This window comes from Pristis pectinata, chromosome 29 (assembly GCF_009764475.1).
Source record: "Pristis pectinata isolate sPriPec2 chromosome 29, sPriPec2.1.pri, whole genome shotgun sequence".
NCBI classification, from domain to species: Eukaryota; Metazoa; Chordata; class Chondrichthyes; order Rhinopristiformes; family Pristidae; genus Pristis; species Pristis pectinata.
The window spans coordinates 21,685,770-21,708,091 of NC_067433.1; the positions used below are offsets into that span (position 1 = coordinate 21,685,770).

General features: G+C 43.4%; 1 protein-coding gene across 3 annotated transcripts in view; it reads left to right on the forward strand.

Moving 5' to 3' along the window:
- The window catches only part of LOC127584383 (scavenger receptor cysteine-rich type 1 protein M130-like), a 55,015-nt gene extending 33,431 nt beyond the window's left edge, over positions 1-21,584 (forward strand). Inside the window, exons 4-6 of one of the 3 annotated variants that reach the window (XM_052041159.1) lie at positions 9,909-10,219; positions 11,137-11,454; positions 11,575-12,073. In XM_052041159.1, coding sequence (XP_051897119.1) covers positions 9,909-9,979 — 71 coding nt within the window. In that variant the 3' untranslated portion in view covers positions 9,980-10,219; positions 11,137-11,454; positions 11,575-12,073. Of the gene's footprint in view, positions 1-9,908; positions 10,220-11,136; positions 11,455-11,574; positions 12,074-21,470 lie in introns of those variants that run through there. The other 2 variants (XM_052041160.1, XM_052041161.1) reach the window with 2 other exon arrangements.
- The last annotated feature ends 738 nt before the right edge of the window (positions 21,585-22,322 follow it).

Here is a 22,322-nt window from a genome sequence, read left to right on the forward strand (position 1 = left end):
GAGGGCAATAGATGTAGTGTATATGGATTTCAGCAAGGCATTTGATAAGGTACCCATGCGAGGCTTATCCAGAAGATGAGGAGACATGGGATCCAAGGGGACATTGCAGTGTGGATCCAGAACTGGCTGGCCCACAGAAGACAAAGAGTGGTTGTTGAAGGGTCGTATTCTGAGTGGAGGTCGGTGATTAGTGGTGTACCTCAGGGATCTGTTCTGGGACCCTTACTATTTGTTTTTTTTGTAAACGACCTGGATGAGGAAGTGGAGGGGTGGGTTAGTAAGTTTGCGGATGACATGAAGGTTAGGGGTGTTGTGGATAATTTGTAGGGCTGTCAGAGGTTACAGAGGGACATAGATAGGATGCAGAGTTAGGCTGAGAAGTGGCAGATGCAGTTCAACCCAGATAAGTGTGAAGTGGTTCATTTTGGCAGGTCAAATATGTTGGCGGAATATAGTATTAATGGTAGGACTCCTGGCAGTGTGGAGGATCAAAGGGGTCTTGGGGTCCGAGTCCATAGGACGCTCAAAGCGACTGCGCAGGTTGACTCTGTGGTTAAGATGGCATATGGTGCATTGTCCTTCAATCGGGAAGTTGAATTTAGGAGCCATGAGGTGTTGTTGCAGCTATATATGTCCCTGGTCAGACCTCACTTGGACTATTTTGCTCAGTTCTGGTCGCCTCACTACAGGAAAGATGTGGAAGCCATAGAGAAGGTGCAGAGGAGATTTATAAGGATGCTGCCTGGAATGCGGAGCATGCCTTATGAAAGCAGTTTGAGGGAACTCGGCTTTTCTCCTTGGAGAGACAGATGATGAAGGGGGACCTGATTGAGGTGTATAAGATGATGAGAGGTATTAACAGGGTAGATCGTCAGAGGCTTTCTACCAGGGCTGAATTGGTGGCCACAAGAGGATATAGGTTTAAGGTGCTGTGGCGTAGGTATAGAAGAGATGTCAGGGGTAAGTTTGTTTACTCAGAGAGTGGTGAGCGCGTGGAATGGGCTGCCGGAAATGTTGGTGGAGGCGGATAAGATAGGGTCTTTCAAGATACTGTTGGATAGGTACATGGAGCTGAGTAAATTAGAGGGTTTTGGGTCAGCCTAGTAATTTCTAGGGTAGGGACATGTTCTGTCGGCCGAAGGCCCTGGATTGTGCTGTAATTGTTCTATGTTCTATGTTCTCCAGTGAAAGTGTAGTGCAATGAGGTGCAAGGTCACAACAAGGTAGATCGTGAGTTCATAGCCCAGCTCATCGTATGAGGGAACCGTTCAATAATCTTATCACAGTGGGGTAGAAGCTGCCCTTAAGTCAGGTGGTACAGGTCCTCAGGCTCCTGTATCTTTACCTGATGGAAGAGGAGAGAAGAATGACTCGGGTGGGTAGGGTCTTGTCTTCGAAGGGGAGCTGAGAAGACTGACAACAATTTTGTTTCCAATAGACCAATCTAGTTATGGGGAGAGATTGGATTGGCTAGGTTTGTTTGCACCTGGGAGACCGAGGCTGAGAAGTGACCTGACAGAGGTATGTAAATTCATGAGAAGAAAATATAGAACAGAGAATCTAATTATCTTTTTTTTTCCAATGCTGGGTGTATCAAAGAGAAGAAGTATGTGTATAAATTGGAAGGGAGCAGATTTAACGGGGATTTGGTGGGACAATTATCAGGCAGACAGCGAATGACAAGTGGAATGCGCTCCCAGAGGAGGAGGTGGGGACAGATACAATCACGACGTTAAGAGGCATTTAGACAGGCACTTATTTAAGTGAGGTAAACCTTGCTTAATCAAGTGCCTGTCTAAATGTATGCAGTTTAGATTAGTGAAGATATGCGAAATGGTTAGCGTGGATATGGAGGGATGGAGGGCAAATTTCTGTGCTGCCAGATTCCATGACACTATAACTATAACCCATATATGAAATCATATCGCTCAGTATTCATGTTTCTACACGTTTCTCCTGCTTTTTTAAGTTCTAATTCAATGGCATTTGTATTTCATGACATTATTAACTTGCTTTGATGCAAAAAAGATTACTTGCAAACTGTGATCTGCAGCCAGCAATTTGACTAGTTCTTTCCTGCCATATTTGTAAATGTTTGACATGACATAATTTTCAATAATATCCTGGGAATTTGTAGGAGGCAATAAATGACATTGCTGGGGCTTGGTCAAAGATTTGTGTACATTTGTGAGCCACGGGTGAGGTACGGAAAGACTGGAGGGGGCAAATGTTGTGCCCTTATTTGAGAAGCGCTTCAAGTACAAGCCATGGAAATACTGGTGAGCCTAACATCTGTGGCAGGTTCACGCCTGGGAGGGGATTCTGAGAGACAACGTCTCTCTGCATTTGGGATAGTGAGATTGGCTTTGTGAGTGAGAAATAGAGTCTCATGAAATTAATTGCGTTGCTTCTGAAGAGGTGACCTAGGAAATCAACGAGGGAAAGATGGAAGACGTTGTCTGCATGGACTTTAGCAAGTGTTCTGAAAATTTCCGCATGGCAGGCTAGTCTGGAAGGTTAGATCGAGTGTTATTCAGAAGAGGAGTGAGATAGCCAATAGGAAACAAAATTAGCTTGGAGGTATAAAGCAGAAGATGGAAGCTGAAAGTTTTTTTTTTCAGTTTCGAGACCTGGGAGCAGTGGTATGCTAGCGGTCGTCATGCAGGCTGCCCAGGGAAAGTGGAGAGAAAATGGTAGATGGAACTTGGATAGGTGAGAAGTAATGCATTTTGGGAAGTTTTAAAGGGCAGGACATACTTTGTGATTGCTTGCGTCCTGAGGAGTGTTGTTGAACAGAGAAACCTAGGGGTACATGAATATAGTTCGCCTAAAGTGAGGACACTGGTAGACAGGGTGGTGAAGAAGGCAAATGATATGTTTTCCATCATCGATCGAGGCATTGAATACAGGAGTTTGTACATAATTTTAGAGATCTACAAGACATTGGTGAAATTGCTCTTGGTGAATTATGTCCAGTTATGGACGCCACGCTGAAATGCTATTAAACTCGAGAGGGTACAGAAAAGAATCATAAGGATGCTACAAGGACTGGACGGCTCAAATTAGAATGAAAGACTGAATAGTCTGTGACTGAGAAGTGACCTCAGAGACGCCAATAAAATCACGTGGGACATATACAAGTATTCACAGTAATTTTCCCTGGGTAACAGAATCTAAAACTGGAGAGGACGGCTTAAAGAAAGAGGGGGACAAATTAAATGGATATCAGGGGCGACATTTTCCACAGAAGAGGTTGATGGGTATATCGTAGGAGTTGCAGAAGGAACTGGTAGATGCAGGAACGATTACGACATTTGAAAGATAATTGGAGAGGTGCGTGGATAGGATATGTTTAGAAAGAACGCACTTATGGTCGACAGGTGGGTAGATGGGATTTAACAATATTCCTTCATCAAAACTGCCCTGAATAGTTACTGCGCATACAATGTCACCTTTCAACATTGGAGTGAAAACTGTTCGGTCCATTACCAAATTGATTCCACCAGAGTTAAATAAGTACCGAGGAGGACGGAAGAAGATAAAACATGGGATCTTATGTATCATTCGCTGATTTCTAAAATGTTCATATTCTGCATTTGGGACAGTGAGATTGGCTTTGTGCGTGAGAAATGGAGTCTCATGAAATTGATTGTGCGTTTTGGGTCACCTCTTCAGATAAACGCAATCAATGTCATGAGACTGTATTTCTCACGCACAAAGCTAATCTCACTATCCCAAATGCAGATAGATGACCAGACTGGAACACCGTTGAGTTCAGCACCATATGTGTGCTGAGCTCAATACTTCTTGTCTGTAAATTATTTATGCAATTGTGGTTATCATGACTGTGTTTCGTATTTTTCTCAGAGGGGAAAATCGGGGCCTTTACCGACGTGTATTGGAAAACTTAAACTGTGGACAAGGAAATTGAATAGTGGGAGTTAAGGTTACAAGAGGAATCAGTAATCATGATGAATGTGAACATTTTAGAAATCACCAAAGGAGAAATAATAAAAAAGACGGGAAATGATTGGCACAGAAGAGTAATGTATCGTACCGAAATGTGCAGGGACCCTTAAAAATGAAATAAGAACGTTGCACAGGAATTTTGGGCACCCATGGTCAAAATTCATGTTACTGTGAATAGCTAAGCGAGTACAAGATGACCTGATTTCCAAAAGGCATGAGGTTAAATATGACACATTTCTTTAATATTTTAAGCAAGATTACTTTTTTATTTCCATCTTGTACAGTTTCAAAATAACCAAAAAGGAAAAGGGTCCGAAGCAAGATTTGGGCAGCCTGTATGGTCAGTACTTACTAACACCCCCTTTGGCAAGGATGACAGCTTGTAAATGCTTTCTGTAGCCAGCTAAGGGTCTTTCAATTTTTGTATGAGGCATTTTTGCCCATTCTTCCTTGCAAAAGTCTTCCAGTTCTGTGACATTCTTGGGCCGTCTTGCATGCACTACTCTTTTCAGGTCTATCCACAGATTTTCGATGATTTTTAGGTCGGGGGATTGTGAGCGCCATGGCACAACCTTCAGCTTGTTCCTCTTCAGGTAGTCCATTGTGGATTTTGAGGTGTGTTTAGGATCGTTATCCTGTTGTAGAAGCCATTCTCTTTTCATCTTAGAAACATGGAAAAACTACAGCACGATTCAGGTCCTTCAGCTCACAAAGCTGTGCTGAACATGTCCCTACCCTATAAATTACTAGACTTAGCTTTATATCTTCAGCTTTTTTACAGACCATGTGAAGTTTGCTTCCAGAATTTGCTCGTATTTAATTGAATTCATTATTCCCTCTCCCAGTAAAATGTTCCCCGTTCCAGTGGCTGCAACACAAACCCAAAGCATGGTCGATCCACCCCCGTGCCTAACAGTTGGAGAGGTGTTCTTTTCATGAAGTTCTGCACCGTTTTTTCTCCAAACATACCGTTGCTCATTGCGGCCATAAAGTTCTATTTTAACTCCATTAGTCCACAGGACTTGTTTCCAAAATGCATCAGGCTTGTTTAGATGTTCCTTTGCAAACTTATGGCGCTGATTTTAGTGGTGAGGACGCCGGAAAGTCTTTCTTCTGAAGACGCTTCCATGAAGGTCATATTTGTGCGGGTGTCGCTGCACAGCAGAACAGTGCACTACCACTCCACAGTCTGCTAAATCTTCCTGAAGGTCTTTAGCAGTAAAGCGGGGGTTTTGATTTGCCTTTCTAGCAATCCTACGAGCAGTTCGCTCGGAAAGTATTCTTGACCTTCCAGAACTCAACTTGACCTCCACCGTTCCTGTTAACTGTCATTTCTTAATTACTTTACGAAATGATGAAACGACTACCTGAAAACACCTTGCTATCTTCTTAAAGCCTTCTCTGCTTTTTAGGCATCATTTATTTTAAATTTCAGAGTGCAAGGCAGCTAATTAGAGGAGCCCATGGCTGCTGATTGTTGGGACAAGGTTTGAGGAGTCAAGGTATTTCTAAAGCTTTGAGATTTGCATCATCTGGCTTTTCCTAACGGTAACTGTGAACAAGCCATAGCTCTAACAAGCTACTGAAGGTCTGAGACCTGGTAAAAGTTATCTGCGATCTCAAATCTCTCGGGGTGCCCAAACTTTAGCATGGTGGTCCTTTCCTTTTTTCACTCTAAAATTGTACAAAACAAAAATAATACACATAATCTTGCTTAAATGTTGAAAAGAATGTTTCGTCTTTAACTTTATGACTTTTGGTGATCAGTTCTTCTTCTACTCACTTAACCATTCACAGTAACAGGATTTTTACCAGGGGTGCCCAAACGTTTGCAAGGCACTTTCTTCATAAAGACAAGTACCAACTTTCTAAGATACTGGACAACAAAACTTCATTGAAAATGGGTAGATTATTTCAGTGACAAAATAATAGCAGGGAGGATAATGAGCCTGAAGACGCGTAAACTTCATGAACTTAATGATCTACACCTGACCATTGTGAAAGAATTGTCTTCATTGTTAATGAATGCACTGATATCACTTTCCAATAGTACATCGGTTCTACTAGGGATCTTGCGGGTTAGAGGGGAAAAAATATGTATTCACACTTTGAGAAAGAAGGGGAAGAGAAAACGAGGAAGAGCCAATATATTGCAGATAAACAAAGGACTATAGATGCTAGAATATCTAGATGAAAAACACGAAGATGCGGTAGTAACTCAGCAAGCCAGGCAATAACCGTGGAGAAAAGCAGATGGTGAACGGTTGGCGTCAGGACCCTTCTTCAGGACTGATGATAGAAAAAAGGGAAGCTTCATATCTCGGAGGGAAAAGCAGAGCAATGATCAGGGGAGAAAAGAGGGGAGGCGTGGTGAGCACAAGGTGATAACAAATAGATACAGATAAAAGAGAGTGATAGGTAAGGGCGAGGAAAGATGGGGTGGAAGATACACCGGGAAATGCGTGAAAGGTAAGGAGGAAATAGGGTAGAATAAAGAGAAATAGACGAGGAAAGGAAGAAAAGAAGAGGTATGTTGGGGGAGGGGTTTGAGAGTGATTTGAGGGGATTACTTAAAGTAAGAGAATTCTATGTTCATGCCGTTAGGCTGCAAGTCTTCAAAACGGAGAATGAGGTGCTGTTCCTCCAGTTTTCCCTTGGACTCCTCCTGGCAGTAGAAGAGGGGGAGGACCGACAGACCTGTGATGCAGTGGGAGTGAGAGTTGAAGTGACTGATATCGGGGAGATACAGATCGCAGTTACGGACGGAGATCAGGAGTTCTACATAACGGTCACCTACTCTGCGTTTGGTCTCGCTAATGTCGAGGAAGTCACAATTACAGCACCGAATATAGTAGATTATATTGGGAGATGCGCAGGTAAATATCTGTCTCTCCTGAAAGGGCTGTTTGGGTCACTGGATAGAGGTGAGGGAGGTCGTCTTGAGGCAGGTGTTTCACCTATGGTGTAGGCAGCGTAATGTTCCCAGGATGGGAGCGGTATGGGTTGGTAGGGTGTAGTAAACTAGGCAGTCGCGGAGAGTACGGTCCCTGCAAAAGGCCGAAAGGGATTGGCAGGGGAAGACATGCTTGGTGGTGGGGTCCCGTTGGAGATGGAGGAAGTGGCGGAGAATGAAGTGTAGGGTATGTACCTGGTAGGATGAAATGAGAGGACAAGGGGGACTCTATTTTCCTTGAGTCTGGGAGGAGTGGGCTGAGGGCAGAGGTGCGGGAAATGGCAGAGATTCCGGTGCGAGCTCTCTCAACGAAAGCAGGGAAGAAGCCACGGTTATTAAAGAAATTGGATATCTTGGATGTTCTGGAGTGAAAATCCTCTGCATGGGATCAAATGAGGCGGAGACGGAGTAATAGAGAAAGAAGGTTATCGTCCTTGCAAGAAACATGGTGAGCAGAACTGTAATAGAGGTAGCTGTGCGCGTCAGTGGGTTTATGGAAGATGTCGGTGGATAAGGAATCTCCTGAGACGGAAGGGATCGAGGGAGGAGACAGAAGTGTGAGAGATAGTCCAAGTGAATTGCAGATCACAGTGAAAATTAGTGGCGAAATTTTTAAAAAAACTGTCGATTTCAGTACGGGTGCAAGAGGTGGCACCAATGCAGTCGTCGATATGATGGCGAAACCTTTGAGGAATGGGACCGGAGTAGGCTTGGAACAGAGATTGTTCAGCCAACAAAGAGACAGGCATAGCCGTGGCCCATGCGAGTGCCCATGGCTACGCCCTTGACCTGTAGAAAGTGAGAGGAATCGAAAGTGAAGTTGTTTAGCGCGAGGACCAGTTCAGCCAGGGGGAGGAGAGTGTTACTGCAAGGGACTGATCCTGGCTCTGGTCATGAAAAAAGCGGTAGTGGGTGAGGCCGTCATAATCGGGAATAGTGGCATAGAGGGACTGGACGTCTATGGTGAAGATGAGGTTGTGCGTGCCGGAAACTTACAGCTGTGGAAGAGTTGGAGAGCGTGTGATGTGTCACGGACGTAGCTGGGAAGTGATTGGACCAGAGGAGACAGAATAGCGTCGAGGACCGATGATACGAACTCAGCGTGACAAAAGCATCCGGAGATAATATGCCTTCAGGGACAGTCCTTCTTATGAATTTTATGGAGAAGATACAAGCGCTCATTCCTAGTTTGCGGGACTATCATGTTGTTAGCTCTGGGGGAGGGAGATCTCCCGCGGTGATGAGGTCATTGATGGTGCGGGAGATAATGTCCTGGTGGTCCCTGCTGGGGTCATGGTTCAGGGGTAGCACCTCTATCCAAGGATCCAAACAGTACTTTCATGTGAGACAGGGATTTAACCACACCTAACTTAATATCATCTGCTCTTTTCTGTGCTCCAAGTGTGGCCTCCTCTGCATTGGCGAGACCAAACGGTGACAATGTGACCGTATCGCAGAACTCCTACGCTCCGTCCTTAACCAGTCACTCCCCGTTGCCAGCGACTTCAACTTACCCACCCACTCCATCACAGATATGTCAGTCCTCCACTGCCAGGAGAAGCCCACGGGCAAACTGCAGGAACAGCACCTCATTTTCCGTCTTGGAACCTTGCTGCCCAAAGGCACGAAATTTGAATTTCCCCACCTTAAGTAATCTCCTTAACCCACCCTCTCCCCACACCTCCCTCAACGATGCCTCTTCTTTCCTTTCTTTTCCTCGCCTATCTCCCTTTTTTTTCTACCTTATATTTCCTCACACCCACCTGCTCTCCCTTCCTCCTCCGCCCCTGTCTATCACTATCTGTTAAGTGCATTTGCTTATCACCAACTTTTACCCACCCCGCCTTCCCACGTGTCCAACTATCACTGATCTGCTTTTCACTCCTATATATTGGTCTTCCCCTTTTCCTATCTTCAGTCCTGAAGAAGGGTCCTGACCTGGAACGTTGACCGCCTGCTTTTCTCCACGGATGCTGCCTGCCCTGATGAGTTCCTCCAGCATCATAGTGTTTTATCAGCCGATCTGTTCTTCCGGCGTCGATCCTTGAAACAATAATAGAATATATAACAGTACGTGAAGTGAAGCACTTGGAAAATAATGAGCAGAGTCGTTTTAAATTGGTGAAAGTAAAGTAATGTTTGACGAGCACTTTTCAGTTCTTTGTGCATATTCAGTATCTATCACAGTGAGCAAGGAGGAACATTGGAAATTGAATTATCAGGTAATAAGAAAGCTTTTGGTAATATCCCTCAGAGGAGGTTGCTGACAAGGCAGAGCAAACGATTTTGATGTTTACATACCGACGTGATTCAAGCAGAGAGTTAACAGATATAAAATAAAAAAAAGGTTATTTTACCGATTGGCAACCCCTGTCCAGCGAGGCACTGCTGTAATCAATGTTTGAGTGCCAATTCTTCGTGATCTATATTGATGACTTCACTATGGGAACTAAACATAACATCACACATTATTGCTGTTGGCACGTAACTAAGTGGGAATGTGAGCAATGCTGAACATCCAAAGGGGCTGCTGAACGACACGTACCAGCTCGTGAGGAGACAACAAAATGTTAAAACATTTAGATTGTCTTCTTCGATATAAAAGAAAATAAATGTTGAAGGACATTGAATTAGGAAGCAACAATGAGATCAGATGAGTTCTTTTTAAAATACGTGCAAGAAAACATTCGTGTCTCCTGTAAAATGTCATTTTTCAGACGGTTTTCGTTAGTCTGGTGCATCCTAGACGGGATCTTAAAAGATTCTAACAGGATTTAACACTTATCTCTCGAAAACAAATGATTTAGGCCCCCTGTGATTTAAAACAAAAATTCTGCACTGAACTTAGTTTATTGTTTTTTTTATTGCTGCACAGACGCGGTTCGAAGGCCGTCGTGTGAAGAATATAAGAGCAGTTTCTCCGTTTTACTATTTTCCTTTAATTTTGTTGAGAGTAATTAACTGTCTTCATTTATTATTGAAACAGGGTCCAGATCGCGACTTGTGGGTGGGAAGAACAGATGCTCAGGCCGGGTGGAAGTTCTACACAGAGACTAGTGGGGAACCCTTTGTGATGTGTACTTCAGCTTGGAAGATGCTGCTGTGCTCTGTGAAGAGCTACAGTGCGGTGCAGTAATCGCAACTCCCGGAGGTGCTTATTTTGGCGAAGGAACAGGCCTATATGGAAGGAGAGATACCTTTGTCGGGGAAACGAGTCCCGATTAGCAGATTGTCCATTCTCAGACTGGGGTCAGATTTGTTGTTCACACAGAAACGACGCCGGGATCGACTGCTCAGGTGAGTCGCCAAAGTTTGTTGAACTGAAACAAGCTATTCTCTGGTCGGTGAGATTTTCGCAGCTGCGGCATTTTAAGCCATTGGCCGAATTGGTCGTTTTGTAGCAATTATTCATGTTTTCGTTTTAGAAGGAAATTATTTTATTTCTCTCCATAACCCCTCCCAGCGATAGGATAATTGGGTTATCTCGGTGCTGTTATATATGGACAGACTAATCTTTGTGCAGTGCAGAACTCTGAAGTTTGGAAAAAATGATATTCATAAGGGTAGAGAACGATGGCGATTGATGTCGCAGGCTTCTACTTTTAGGAGCGCCGCAAAAATCTGCGGAGTTAAAGAAAGTATATTTGCTGCAAAGATGTGTCAATTCACAGATTTTACTGGAAGAATGATGAGAGATAACAGGAACTGAATGATATAAACGGTAAAGTCGGTGAAATAGAGTTAAGTCTATCATTTTCAAATTCGCGTTTTTTTCTCTTTGGAGCGACAAGTATTTTTCATAACACGAAATTGCTTCAGGGATGCTTTACTTTACTTTTGGGGAATAAACTAAAGCGAGACTTCCGAAGGACAGCTACTCAACCATCATGGGACTTGAAGGTCTCAGAATGACAAATGCATTCTGTTCTAGTTAGTACATATGCGTGGTTATTATAAACCAGTTGATTTTCAATAAACTGTCTACCTCTTGTTACTGGACCGATTTCCATAGATTAGGTACAGAAAGCTCCCGACATTGTTTTACACATCGAGCGAGGAAGGTGTTTGATACATTTCGACTGCCAGAATGACATGTGACCAATTAGTGCAGATAAAAGGCATTGCAACTATTTGCTGACCAGCTGAAAACTGATAACCAATGGGACATTTTGGTTTCAGCTCAACGGTTTCACCAAACATGTTTCGTTTTCTAGATGCTAGTTGGTCCCTGAGGCTGACCAATGGGGGAAGCCGCTGCGACGGCCTAGTGGATTTTTTTTTATATAATAGCAGTTGGAGAAGAGTGCAGGATAACTTTTGGAACATTAATGATTCCAACATGGTCTGTGGAGAGCTGGGTTGCGGCTTCGCCATATCCGCCTACAACTACTCAAGGTATGGAGAGTGTGAACAGCCCGTGTGGGTGAATGAAGTTCAGTGTGAATGAAACGAATCATAGTTCCGAAATTGCAAAACATCAGTGTTCAGTCGGTCTTCTTCTGACAGCATCGGCGTTGGTGTCATGTATTCAGGTGAATATTGTTACAAAGGTTGAAATAAGAATTTGTAATCTGGTGTGACTATTAGTAATAACTCGGTAAATTTAGAGTCATTCAGACATGCAAATAAGTATCTGTACATTTGGTCACCAGGTCCGCTCAAACAGTCAAAACCCCTTTTGCAGAATTTTCGTTTTATTTCCCCACAATTACCACCGCACCCATGCCCCGCAGACTACAAAACACATTTGTATTTGAGGCAACGTGCAGCGGAGGACAAGATTGGGAAATGAAGGATTTCTTGTTCAACTTTATTCATCTTGCAAATGTTGAAATAGCAGGGTGAGGCGAATCCATGTCAGTGGTCCTTCTAACCTGTGAAAGGGTGATTTAAGTTGTCAATATTGAAGCACAGTAAATCTCCGAACATGGCTGTACTCGGGATTGCGGCTTGTTCCAGGGTGAGACAGGCGGAATTTTGGATAATGTGAGGCTGCAGGATGGCAGACAAAAAAAAACTTCCAGTTGTTCAAGTCGGACCTGGTGGATACAAGAACAGTGTTTCAACAGCTTACCTTCCAAGAAGCGAGGAAAATTAAGCGATGTTACGGAAGTCAGGAATTATTTTTGCGCTGAACCATTTGGGGTTGGAGGCTCAAAAGGCTGCAATGTGACACCAAGATTTGTCAGTGTTTATCCAACAATTGCTAGTGGATCTGCTGGCGAAGTACTTAAGTAAGTTTTTTATGATATGTATTAGTGTGCGCTGAAGTTTTGACATCAATAGTTTTCTATGATTTGTTCATCAAGTTGTGTAGTCGGTGACAGCGGTGGAGCGAGTTCCTTTTCATCGTGTTAATAGCCTACCAAAATAAACTGTTTGATGAATTCAGTGAGTTGTTCTGACATTCCAGTTTGTATGTATCGGTATTGGTTTGTTATGGTCACTTGTACCGAAGTAGAGTGAAAAATTTGTCGTGCATACCGTTCGTACAGATCAATTCATTACATTGCATTGAGGTAGTACAGGGTAACAATAATAACAGAACACATTGGGTGTTTGCCTTCTGGTGAATACGGTGAATCTTCAAAAAAGTGAAGTATGCTTGCATACATAAATATGGTGAATAGAAAAGTGCCGGTAAAGGAATCTGAACTGCGAACGAACGTTGCATTGACAGGAACAATAATGGTAAATGTCATGCGAAATGCAAACACTAGCTGTACACAGCTATTCGCACATCCGCGCAAAGCACGGTTTTATCCCAGTGCTATAGGCAGGGTGTAGGAGGTGCAGAAATATCAACCCAAAAATATGAAAAGTAACATCGTTATAATTCAGCAGCTGGATGGTTAACTCGCTTGTTCAGTCAGTCCAGCATACTTGATGAATGTAACTATCGTGTTGGCATTTGCTCGGCCCATGAGAGAATATTAGCCACAATTTGATAGTGCCCATTGAGAACGCGGGAAGCAAACTGCCTATTAATCAATGAAATGGAAAACGCTGTTGATGTTCAACCCGGGTGATCATACGAGGTAGTTCAATATGGAGGTAGTTCAATATTAACGCATGGGGCAGAGTATGAAAATCGGGTCAGTGAAAACGACAGCACAGACGACATTGTTGCTGAAAACACAGAAAAAGAAAATAAGTTACCCTTTGTGTAAAGTTGACACTGAACTGTCCGGACAATTTGAAGTGCAGAGAGAAGAGGAGGGAGAGTAAAATTTACACTTCAACCAGAACTTCACGACATTTGTCATTAGATTAATTCTGCACAATAACTCCACCTCAACGTTAGTGCAATTACAATTTAAACTTAACTGCCTTGACCGATTGGAATTTCCTTATAGACAGAAGATGTGGTGACTTATTCAAACATACAATATCCTATGGGCCAAGACAGGGTAAACGTTGTTTATTTTTCAATAATATGAACAGCAAAGCAGTGGACATGGTAGAAGATAAGCAGCCGGTTAAATAACACTGGGCTGCAGAGATATTTCTTCTATCAGGAGGCAGTGAATATCTGGAAATCACTTCCATGGAGGGTGAAAGAGTATGCATTAGTGCATATGTTTAAAATTGAGTCAAATAGTTGTTTAAACCGAGGGTTATAGGGAGCTGGCACGCAAGAGGAGTTGAGGCCTGCATAGATCCTCCATCATCGTATTTTGTGGAGGAGCAGGCTTCAGGTGACTCGTGGCCTAATCCCGCTCCTCTTTTCTTGAGACCTTGTCTTAACAGATTTATGTGTTGACGTTCGAACGGATTAACATTGTGGGGACGTTAAAACAGTGCGTTCTATGCTTAATTTACTGAAACGAAAATGATGAGACCAGGAAAGGAACAGCCTCACAGTTACAGAGACCCAGGTTTAATGTTTAATTCTGCCCTTAAATACTGTCTTTGTGGAAGTTGCACATACTTATTGTGACCGAGAGAGTGCCTCCCAGACACTATTTTTTTTTGGCCTCATACAGATCTAAGACAGCCTAATCGACAGATTATTTTGAAATTGTAAATTGCCCCTCGTGGATGTGGGTGAAAGAGAAATGGGGGCCAGGGAAAAGGTTAATGGCATTGCCAGAGGAAAAGTTGCGTTAGAATAAGATGAGTATAGGTGGATTCGTTTCTGTCAGCATGATGCTGCAGGCTGAAAGCCCATTTCCCATGCTGTATGATTTTGAAAAAGAGCAAAACACCCACAGATACGAACTAAACACGTTGAAGTCGGAATTTCTGATCGACCAATGAGAATGTAGTAACGTGTTTTCTGTGTTTGCCAGTCAGTCAGCTGCTGCAGAATCTGTATTTTTGTGAAGGGATTCCTGTTACATTAGTTGTCCCATAACTTACGGAAATATATCACCAAGTGAGAGTGTGGTAATGGGTTTAAGTGTCCAGAATGTGCATCAATTTCACTGCTAAACTGCAAGAACTCAATTCTTTGCGCAATTCATCAGTAAAGAAACTTCTGCTTTACTGTACCTCCTCCTAAAAAGAAATGATGTATGAGAAGAAGACGCAGGTGAAATAGATAGCCACTATTAATTAACCAAAGAGGAACATTCACAGCTCAGCCAGTTTCCAAGTTGGGTGTTCAACAGTTCGGCGTGTCTCCCCAGCAGCAGCTTCTAACACTCGTCCTCCAGCTCTTATTGTTGCTCTGATGCGTTCGTAAGTTTATTTCCTTAAGAGTGTCTTTTCTCAAGTTTCCTTGTGTGTTCACCGTTAAATAAACATTGTTGTAATACCCTATGTGTCACCTCAATGAAACAATCCCTTATTGTTTATTGATAGATAAAAAGAGATGTCATTGCCGCATCTGCATCCAAAAATGCTGTGACATTTTGAGTATATTCAGATGGGACTCCTGATTCATATTAACGGAATGTGAATATAAATTGAGACAAAAGCGTATGTACTTTAATATACTTTTCATTCCTGGAAAAACTGGCAAACTACTGAATATAGCCACCTCAGATGAATTAAATGCAGTGCAAAGTAGAACGCCTGTGTAAAATAACATAGGGCTCTGGAGCTGAAAGAACATATGACACGGTTCCAAGAGCATTTTAGATATGAGCATTAGGTCAGGAAGTACTTCTGGAAGGAGAAATGTTTTCGGCCTCTGAATATTCATCAGAACTTCGAAACTTTGGAACATTCCATAATTCCATACATTCGAAATCCAAAATAAGATGAAAAATTAGAGAAATGCATCGCAAGCCAAGCAGCATTTGGAATTGTAATTGGTTTATTATTGTCATATGCACCGAGATACCGAGGAAAAACTTAGTTCTGCATGCCTTCCATGCAGATCATTTCAAAACAAAAATGCACTTGGAGAGTTCAAGAGAAAAGCAAAAACATACTGCCGAATATAGTGTTATAGTTACAGAGAATGTGCAGTGCAAGTAGACATTAAGGTGCGATGCCATGAAGAGGTAGATTGCATAAACAAGAGTTCGTCTTTAATGAGCAGGAGCTCAGTTCAAGATTTGTATAACCACTGGATAGAAACTGTCCTTGAGCCTCAAAAGAGCGCTATTAGTACACCAGCTTAGCTGACTGGTGCAAATTCCAAGGCAAGAGGAGGAGCAGAGTATTGAAGCAGTTGTCTTGAATAACTGGGAGCCCAAACAGCCAATGCAAAGGAGGCAGGCTATAGCAGAGCGGCCATTGTTGAAAGAAGCTCGTGCGTAATTGGCGACGCGTTGGCGTGAAGACGCTGAGTACGTAGCCCAGGTAAAATTTGGTAAGGTATTTTAACGTTACTTTCCTAAAATTGCTTATTAGTCCGAGAAGTGCAGTTCAAGCAATACCAATTTGATAATAGCAAGTATTTAGACACATATAAAAACACATTATTACGAATTAAATGAAGTGGAGATACAGGATCAGTTGATTAGTTGTTGCAGCATGATTAGGCAGCAGTTGTGCCCCCTTGTTGTTTCTGCTAACCATATTTGTAAGCAAGTGTTGGCTGTTTGAGGAATTCTGACTCAAAATCGATGAGCAGAAATCTGAGGTTCATCCACTGAGACACATCAGGGAGGGAGAGAATTACCTGGACGCTGTGATTCAGGAGGTAGTCAACCATCAGATTAAGAACATCAAATTCGGTCAGTGGACAGGGATAAGAGGGTGTGCCTTTGAGTGAGGCAGGTGGAGGAATCTAGGAGGTGGTGTTGAAGGAGGCTCAGCCCTTGAACTTGGCCAACAGGTTTGATATTATAGCTGCCTATGTGGAAAGGAATGTACGCTTGTAATAAGGATGAACAATCTATCCATAGTAGTGTTGTAGGGTAGCATTAAAGACGGTGGACAGAATAGAAATGCAGTTTCTACTGGAGATAGTATAGTCAAGAGGATAGACACTGTTCTCTATCGCCAAGATCGACAGTGCCGACGGCTGTGTTGCCTTCCTGGTGTCAGGTTCAGGCGGTATCATCTTGCCTGCAGGGGAACTTGAAGGGAGGGTAAAGTGCAGTTGTCCTGGTCCACGTGGGCACTAACGATTTAGGTAGAACAAGGACAGACGTTCTGCTGAAGGAACATGAGCAGCGAGGGACTAATTAAAAGGCAGAAGCAAAATGATAATTATCTGTGGATTACTACCTGAGCTACGCACAGTTAACAAGATTAAAGTGGTAAGCGCGAGACTCAAAGATTAGTGTGGGAAAAGTGGGTTTGAATTCGGAGGACACTGGCACCAGCAATGGCGAAGGAGGGTGATGCGTCGATGGGACGGGCTTTACCTAAATCATGCTGGGCCCAGAGTCCTGGGGATTCGCATAACTAGGACTACAGGTAGTACTTTAAACTAAACAGTTCGGAGGGTGGGTTCAACGGCATGGAAAATTGAAGAAAAGTTTAAAGGGAAGGAGAGCGCAGGAGAAGATATTAAAGTATATTGAATTAAAAGAAAATAGGACATAGTTTATAAAGTCAACTCAGGGATAACTTTGAGAGGGAGATATTGAATACAGGACTGAGGGTGTTATATTTGAATGCACGCACTATATGTAACAAGGTAAATGAGTTTACAGCGCAGATCGAAATTGGCGGGTACGATGTCTACGAGACAGCTTTCAAGAGTACCTTGTTGTGCAGCTCATTAAGGAACAGGCAACTCTGTATTTAGTATTCTGTAATGAGGAGGACTTGATCAGAATCTTAAGGTGAAGGAATCCTTTGCAGGCAGTGACCATAATATGATAGAATTCACCCCGCAGTTTGAGAGTGATAAGGTGACATGTGATGTACGGCATTACAGTTGAGAAAAGGTAACAGTAGACGTATGAGAGAGTTGCTGGCCACAGTTGATTGGAAGGGAACCCCAGCAGGGAAGATGGTGCACTGGCGGAGATGTCTGGGAATAATTCGGGAGGTAACTGAATTTCATCCCAAAGAAGAAGAAGCATACTAAAGAGAGGACGAGGCAACCATGGCTGACACTGGAAGTCACGGGCAGCATGCAAGCAACAGTGAAGCCACACAATATGGAAAGGATTGGTGGAAAGTCATAGGATCGGGAAGCCTATAAAAGCCAACATAGGACAACTAAATCTAGAAGGGAGGAACAGATGAAATACGAGGGGGAGTATATATATATAGACACACACACACACACACACACACACACACACACACACACACACACACACACACACACACACACACACACACACACACACACACACATTATAATCATAATATATATAGTATATACATATGAGCGTAAGAGCGGCAAGAGTGGGCATTGGACCACTTGAAATTAACGCTGCAGAAATACAGAAATAACTTAGTACTTTGTGTAAATCTTCACAGTGGAAGACACCAGGAACATGCCAGGAATTCAAGAGAGTCAGGGGGCATAGGTGTGGGCATTGGTCATTATTCAGAAGAAGGTGCTGGGAAGCTGAATGCCCTAAAGGTGGATATATCAGCTGGACCAGATGGACTACATCCCAGAGTTCTGAAAGAGGTAGCTTAAGAGATCGTGGAGGTATTCGTAATGATCTTTCAAGAATCACTGGAGTCAGCGAGGGTGCCAGAGGACTGGAAAATCGCGAATGCGATACTGCTCTTTTGAAGCGATGGATGCAAAAGACGGGAAATTATAGGCCGGATAGCCTGACCTCGGTGGTTGCTAACATTTTAGAGTCCATTATTAAGGATGAAATTTCGGAGTCGTTGGAAATATATGATAAAATGGGACGAAGTCAGCACGATTTCGTTAGGACGAGATCTTCCCTGAGAAACCTTTTAGAAGTCTTGGAGGAGGTCACAAACAGGTTTGGTAAAAGGAAGTCAGTGAACGTTATTTAGTTGGATTTTCAGAAAGCCTTTGACAAGGTGCCACATACGAGGCCGCTTAACAAGAAACGCGTCCATGAAGTTAGAGGCAAGGTACGAGTATGGACAGAAGATTGGCTGACTGACAGAAGTGAGAGTGGGGACAAAGGGGTCCTTTTCAGGATGGTTGCCGGTGACTAGTGGAGATCCTCAGTGGTCAACATTGGGACTGCAACATTTCATTTTATACATCAATGATCTGGATGAAGAAACTAATGGCATTGTTTGCTGATCGAATTTTGCAGATGATACCAAAGTAGATGGAGACCCAGGAAGTTTCGCAGAGGCAGGAACTCTATAAAATGACTTGGACAGTTTGGCAGAGCGGTCATGAAGTGGCAGGTGTAATACTGCGTTGGGAAGTGTGGGGTTATACACTTTGAAAGAAATAATAAAGGCGTAGACCACTTGACAACTTGGGAGATAAATCAGAAATCTGAGGGGAAAAGGGACTTGCAAGTCCTAGTTCAGGATTTCCTCTCGGTTAATTTGCAGGTTAAGTCGCTAGTCAAGAAGGCAAATGCAGTGTTTACATACATTTCGAGAGGACCAGAAAATAAAAGCAAGGACGTACTGCTTTGGCTTTATAAGGCGTTGGTCAGACCGCATTTGGAATATGGCGAGCATATTTGGGTCCAGTATCGAAGGACGGATGTGCTGGCCCTGGAGGGAGTCCAGAACCTGTTCACAAGGATGATACCAGGAATGAAAAGCTTAACATATGAGAAGCGTTTGATGTCTCTGGGACTGTACTGGATGGGGTTCAGAAGCAAAAAGGGGGGGGGGGGTATCTCATTGAAACCTACCGGATACTGAGCGGCCTGTAGGAAGTGGACGTCGAGAGGATGTTTCCATTAGTAAGAGAGTCGAAGATCCGAGGGTACAGTCTCCGAAGAAAGGGACATACTTTAAGACTGAGAACACGAGGAATTTCTTCAGCTGGAAGGTGGGGAATCCGTGTAATTCTTTGCCATATAGGGCTGTTGAGGCCAAGTCATTAGGTATAATTAAAGCAGAGATTTATAGGGCCATGATTAGTAAGGGGGTTGAGGGTTACGGGGAGAAGATGTGAGAATGGTATTGAAGAAAAATCAGACATGATAGAATGGGGGAATTAGACTTAATGGGCCGAATGGCCTAATTCTGCTCCTATATCTTATGGTCAAGTGGCGCCTGGTGTGTGTTTTCAAGCGTTTGTATCTTCTGTCCGATGGAAGTGGGAATGTCTTTGATTATGTTTGTTCCTTTTCTGAGGCCGCAAAAAGTATGGACTGAGTCCATTGAGGGAGGTCATGTTTTTGTAATGCACTGAGCTGTGTCCACAACGCTCCACAATTTAGCAGTCTTGTGCAATGCATTTGCCATCCAAGTTGTAATATATCCTTATTGGATGCCTTCTATGGTGCATCTCCTAAAAATCATGCAAATCAAAAGGGACATGCCAAATTTCCTACGCATTCTGAGGAAAGATATGGAATGGCACTGCAGCCGCTGGGTGAGAAGGCAGAGTAACGCAAGGCGTTTGTGGAGAGGGTAAGCGAATCCGGAATTGCTCTTTCTTTTACCTTTGTCCCATTCATCTACGTATATATACGTGGAGTCTTCATGGATCATCTGCAGTTAAGGAATGTCTTAACCATGCTTTTTCACAGCAAATGTTGTGCCATTTTACATCTTTCTGATCACAGACGTTCCTTTTTTTTAATCTCTACTCATTATCCCATCCTTGTAACCTGCTAAAATTGACAGATTTTGCTTATTCCTATGTAAAGCCACCCAGTCAATGCTTTACAAACAGTTTATTAACATTCTTAAAATGGTTTCAAAGTTTTCAATTCAGTATTCACACAACATAGAGCAAACTAAAAATACCCATCCTTGTCCAGGATGCCGTCCAGCCCTTGCAACAGCTGTCGGTCATAGAAGGCCTCCACAGAGCCAATGGACAAAACATTATCCTTCTTTAGGAACACACAGACATGGTCATATCCTTGAGAAAGGGCCAGACAGTTGGACCGGGTGGAATCATTTCGAACCCGTTGACTGGCCAAATTGGCCAAGCTGGAGAGCAGACAAACTGGGACATTCCGCACCAACTCGTTCGTCCAGTGCATCTGCTACTCAAAGAGTAGGGCTGAAGTGCAACAGTAACTTGAGGAAAGCCATTTCAATGAAGCAAATAGAGTGTGAAACTTCCCACATTAAATATATACATGAAACACGAACTCCTCCTATCCACAAAACTGGCAATCGTCCTGGGAATCCGTCAATCAACCTTTGCATTGCAACACTTGTGTAGCACTCTCCGGCCCAGGAGCCCGATGTAAATGGGCGGGCGACTTCCTATAGGGACTTCGACTGTGGACCCCCTCAGTTCCAGTTGTCAGAATGGACCACCACGCCATGTACAGATGACAGACGAGGGTGAGCAGTGGAGATTGTGCAGGAGCAGCCCGTACATGAAACGCATCTGTGGACTTCCAAGAGATGCTGCATGTTTTGCGCGACTGGCTCCTGAGGACTTCAGGGCCTGCGACCAATAAGCAACTGCAGCCGAGCTGGTGGTCACATCCGGGGGATTGCCTTGAACTTCCCAGCAGGGAAACCGCTTGTGACCAGACAGGCGGAATCTTTGGGCACGAGCCACAAGTGCATGCTGCAAGCTTCCCCAACATCTGGCCCATCTCTTAGTTCAGCTACCATAGGAGCCGAGACACCCACCCACCCCCTACAGCTAGAGGTGACAATGTCCCGGTAAATGACGCAACTCCTTCAGAGAGGCATGGCAACGCTTTCCACTGTGAACCGTATGTGGACATGAAAGCAGCGGCACGGCCAAAAAAGTACGGCATCACTGCATCGCACTTACGAAGATATTCAACGTACAGATATTTCTGCACGGCTCTAAGGTAGAATGCCCGCACCTGGGTTCAGATGGACACCAATTACTGACCGCCACCCTCAATGGGAGACGCAGAAACATGCTGCATAGCATGTTGTATCCCTCCAGCCTTTTCAGTTTTGTTTTTAGATTTGGAACATCAGCATCTTCAGAATTTCGATGACAGCATTGTGCAATTCTTTGCAAAACATAATTCTAGAAACAGCCCTGTAAACTCTAACTGGGTGACGAGTTCAAGTTGCAATAAAATGATTAAACTTATGTATTGTTGTTCGACAGACCACTTGCAGTTACGTTTGTCCGGGGGTGGAGATGCATATGCTGGACGACTGGAGATTTATTACCGTGGTCTTGCGGCACGGTTTTTGATAACTCCTGGGATCTGGTTGACGCTAACGTGATATGCAGGCAACTAGTTTGCGGATATGCTTTGGAAGATAAACATCCTGGTTACTGTGGACGAAGTACTGGCCCAGTTTTGTTGGATGAAGTGAGATGTTCGTGTAACGAATCATATCTCTGGGAATGTCCCTCAGCACCGTGGCGCGAACACGACTGCAGTCATAAGAAAGATGTGACAGTAACATCTTCTGGTAAGGATACTTTCAATCTGCTCATTTACTACGTTATGTAAAAGGAGGTTTCGTTCAGAAGATTATAGAAAGAATTTACCGCAAACAAGAAGAACGTTGTATGAGCTATGCAAAGTTTTCGCCGTGCGTGAGCTTTCGCCCAATAAAAAAAACATACGTTTCCTTGTTCATTTCTCCCTTGCTAATTCCTTACTTTCACGGAAAATATATTTGTGATGTCGCTTACCGTAAATCTCCCGGTTGCATTGATGACTGCCTCTCAAACATCTGCAACAAGCAAGTGAACGGTCTACAGAACGAAAACCCACGCTGAAACCCAATCAAATGCTCTGGAAAATATAAAGTACTCTCTTGGCTCAGTATCATAATGTTGTTCTTATCGGGGAGATATTGGGGGTCTCTCCATTTCTCTCTAACTATTTTAAACTCCCATTTTAGGTCCCATTATTTTAAAGTTCAATTTCCATCAGAGATACCAGAAATTTCAAATCTCTTCCCATGTTCCGCCAATCTGAGACTATTTTATTTTATTCTTCCT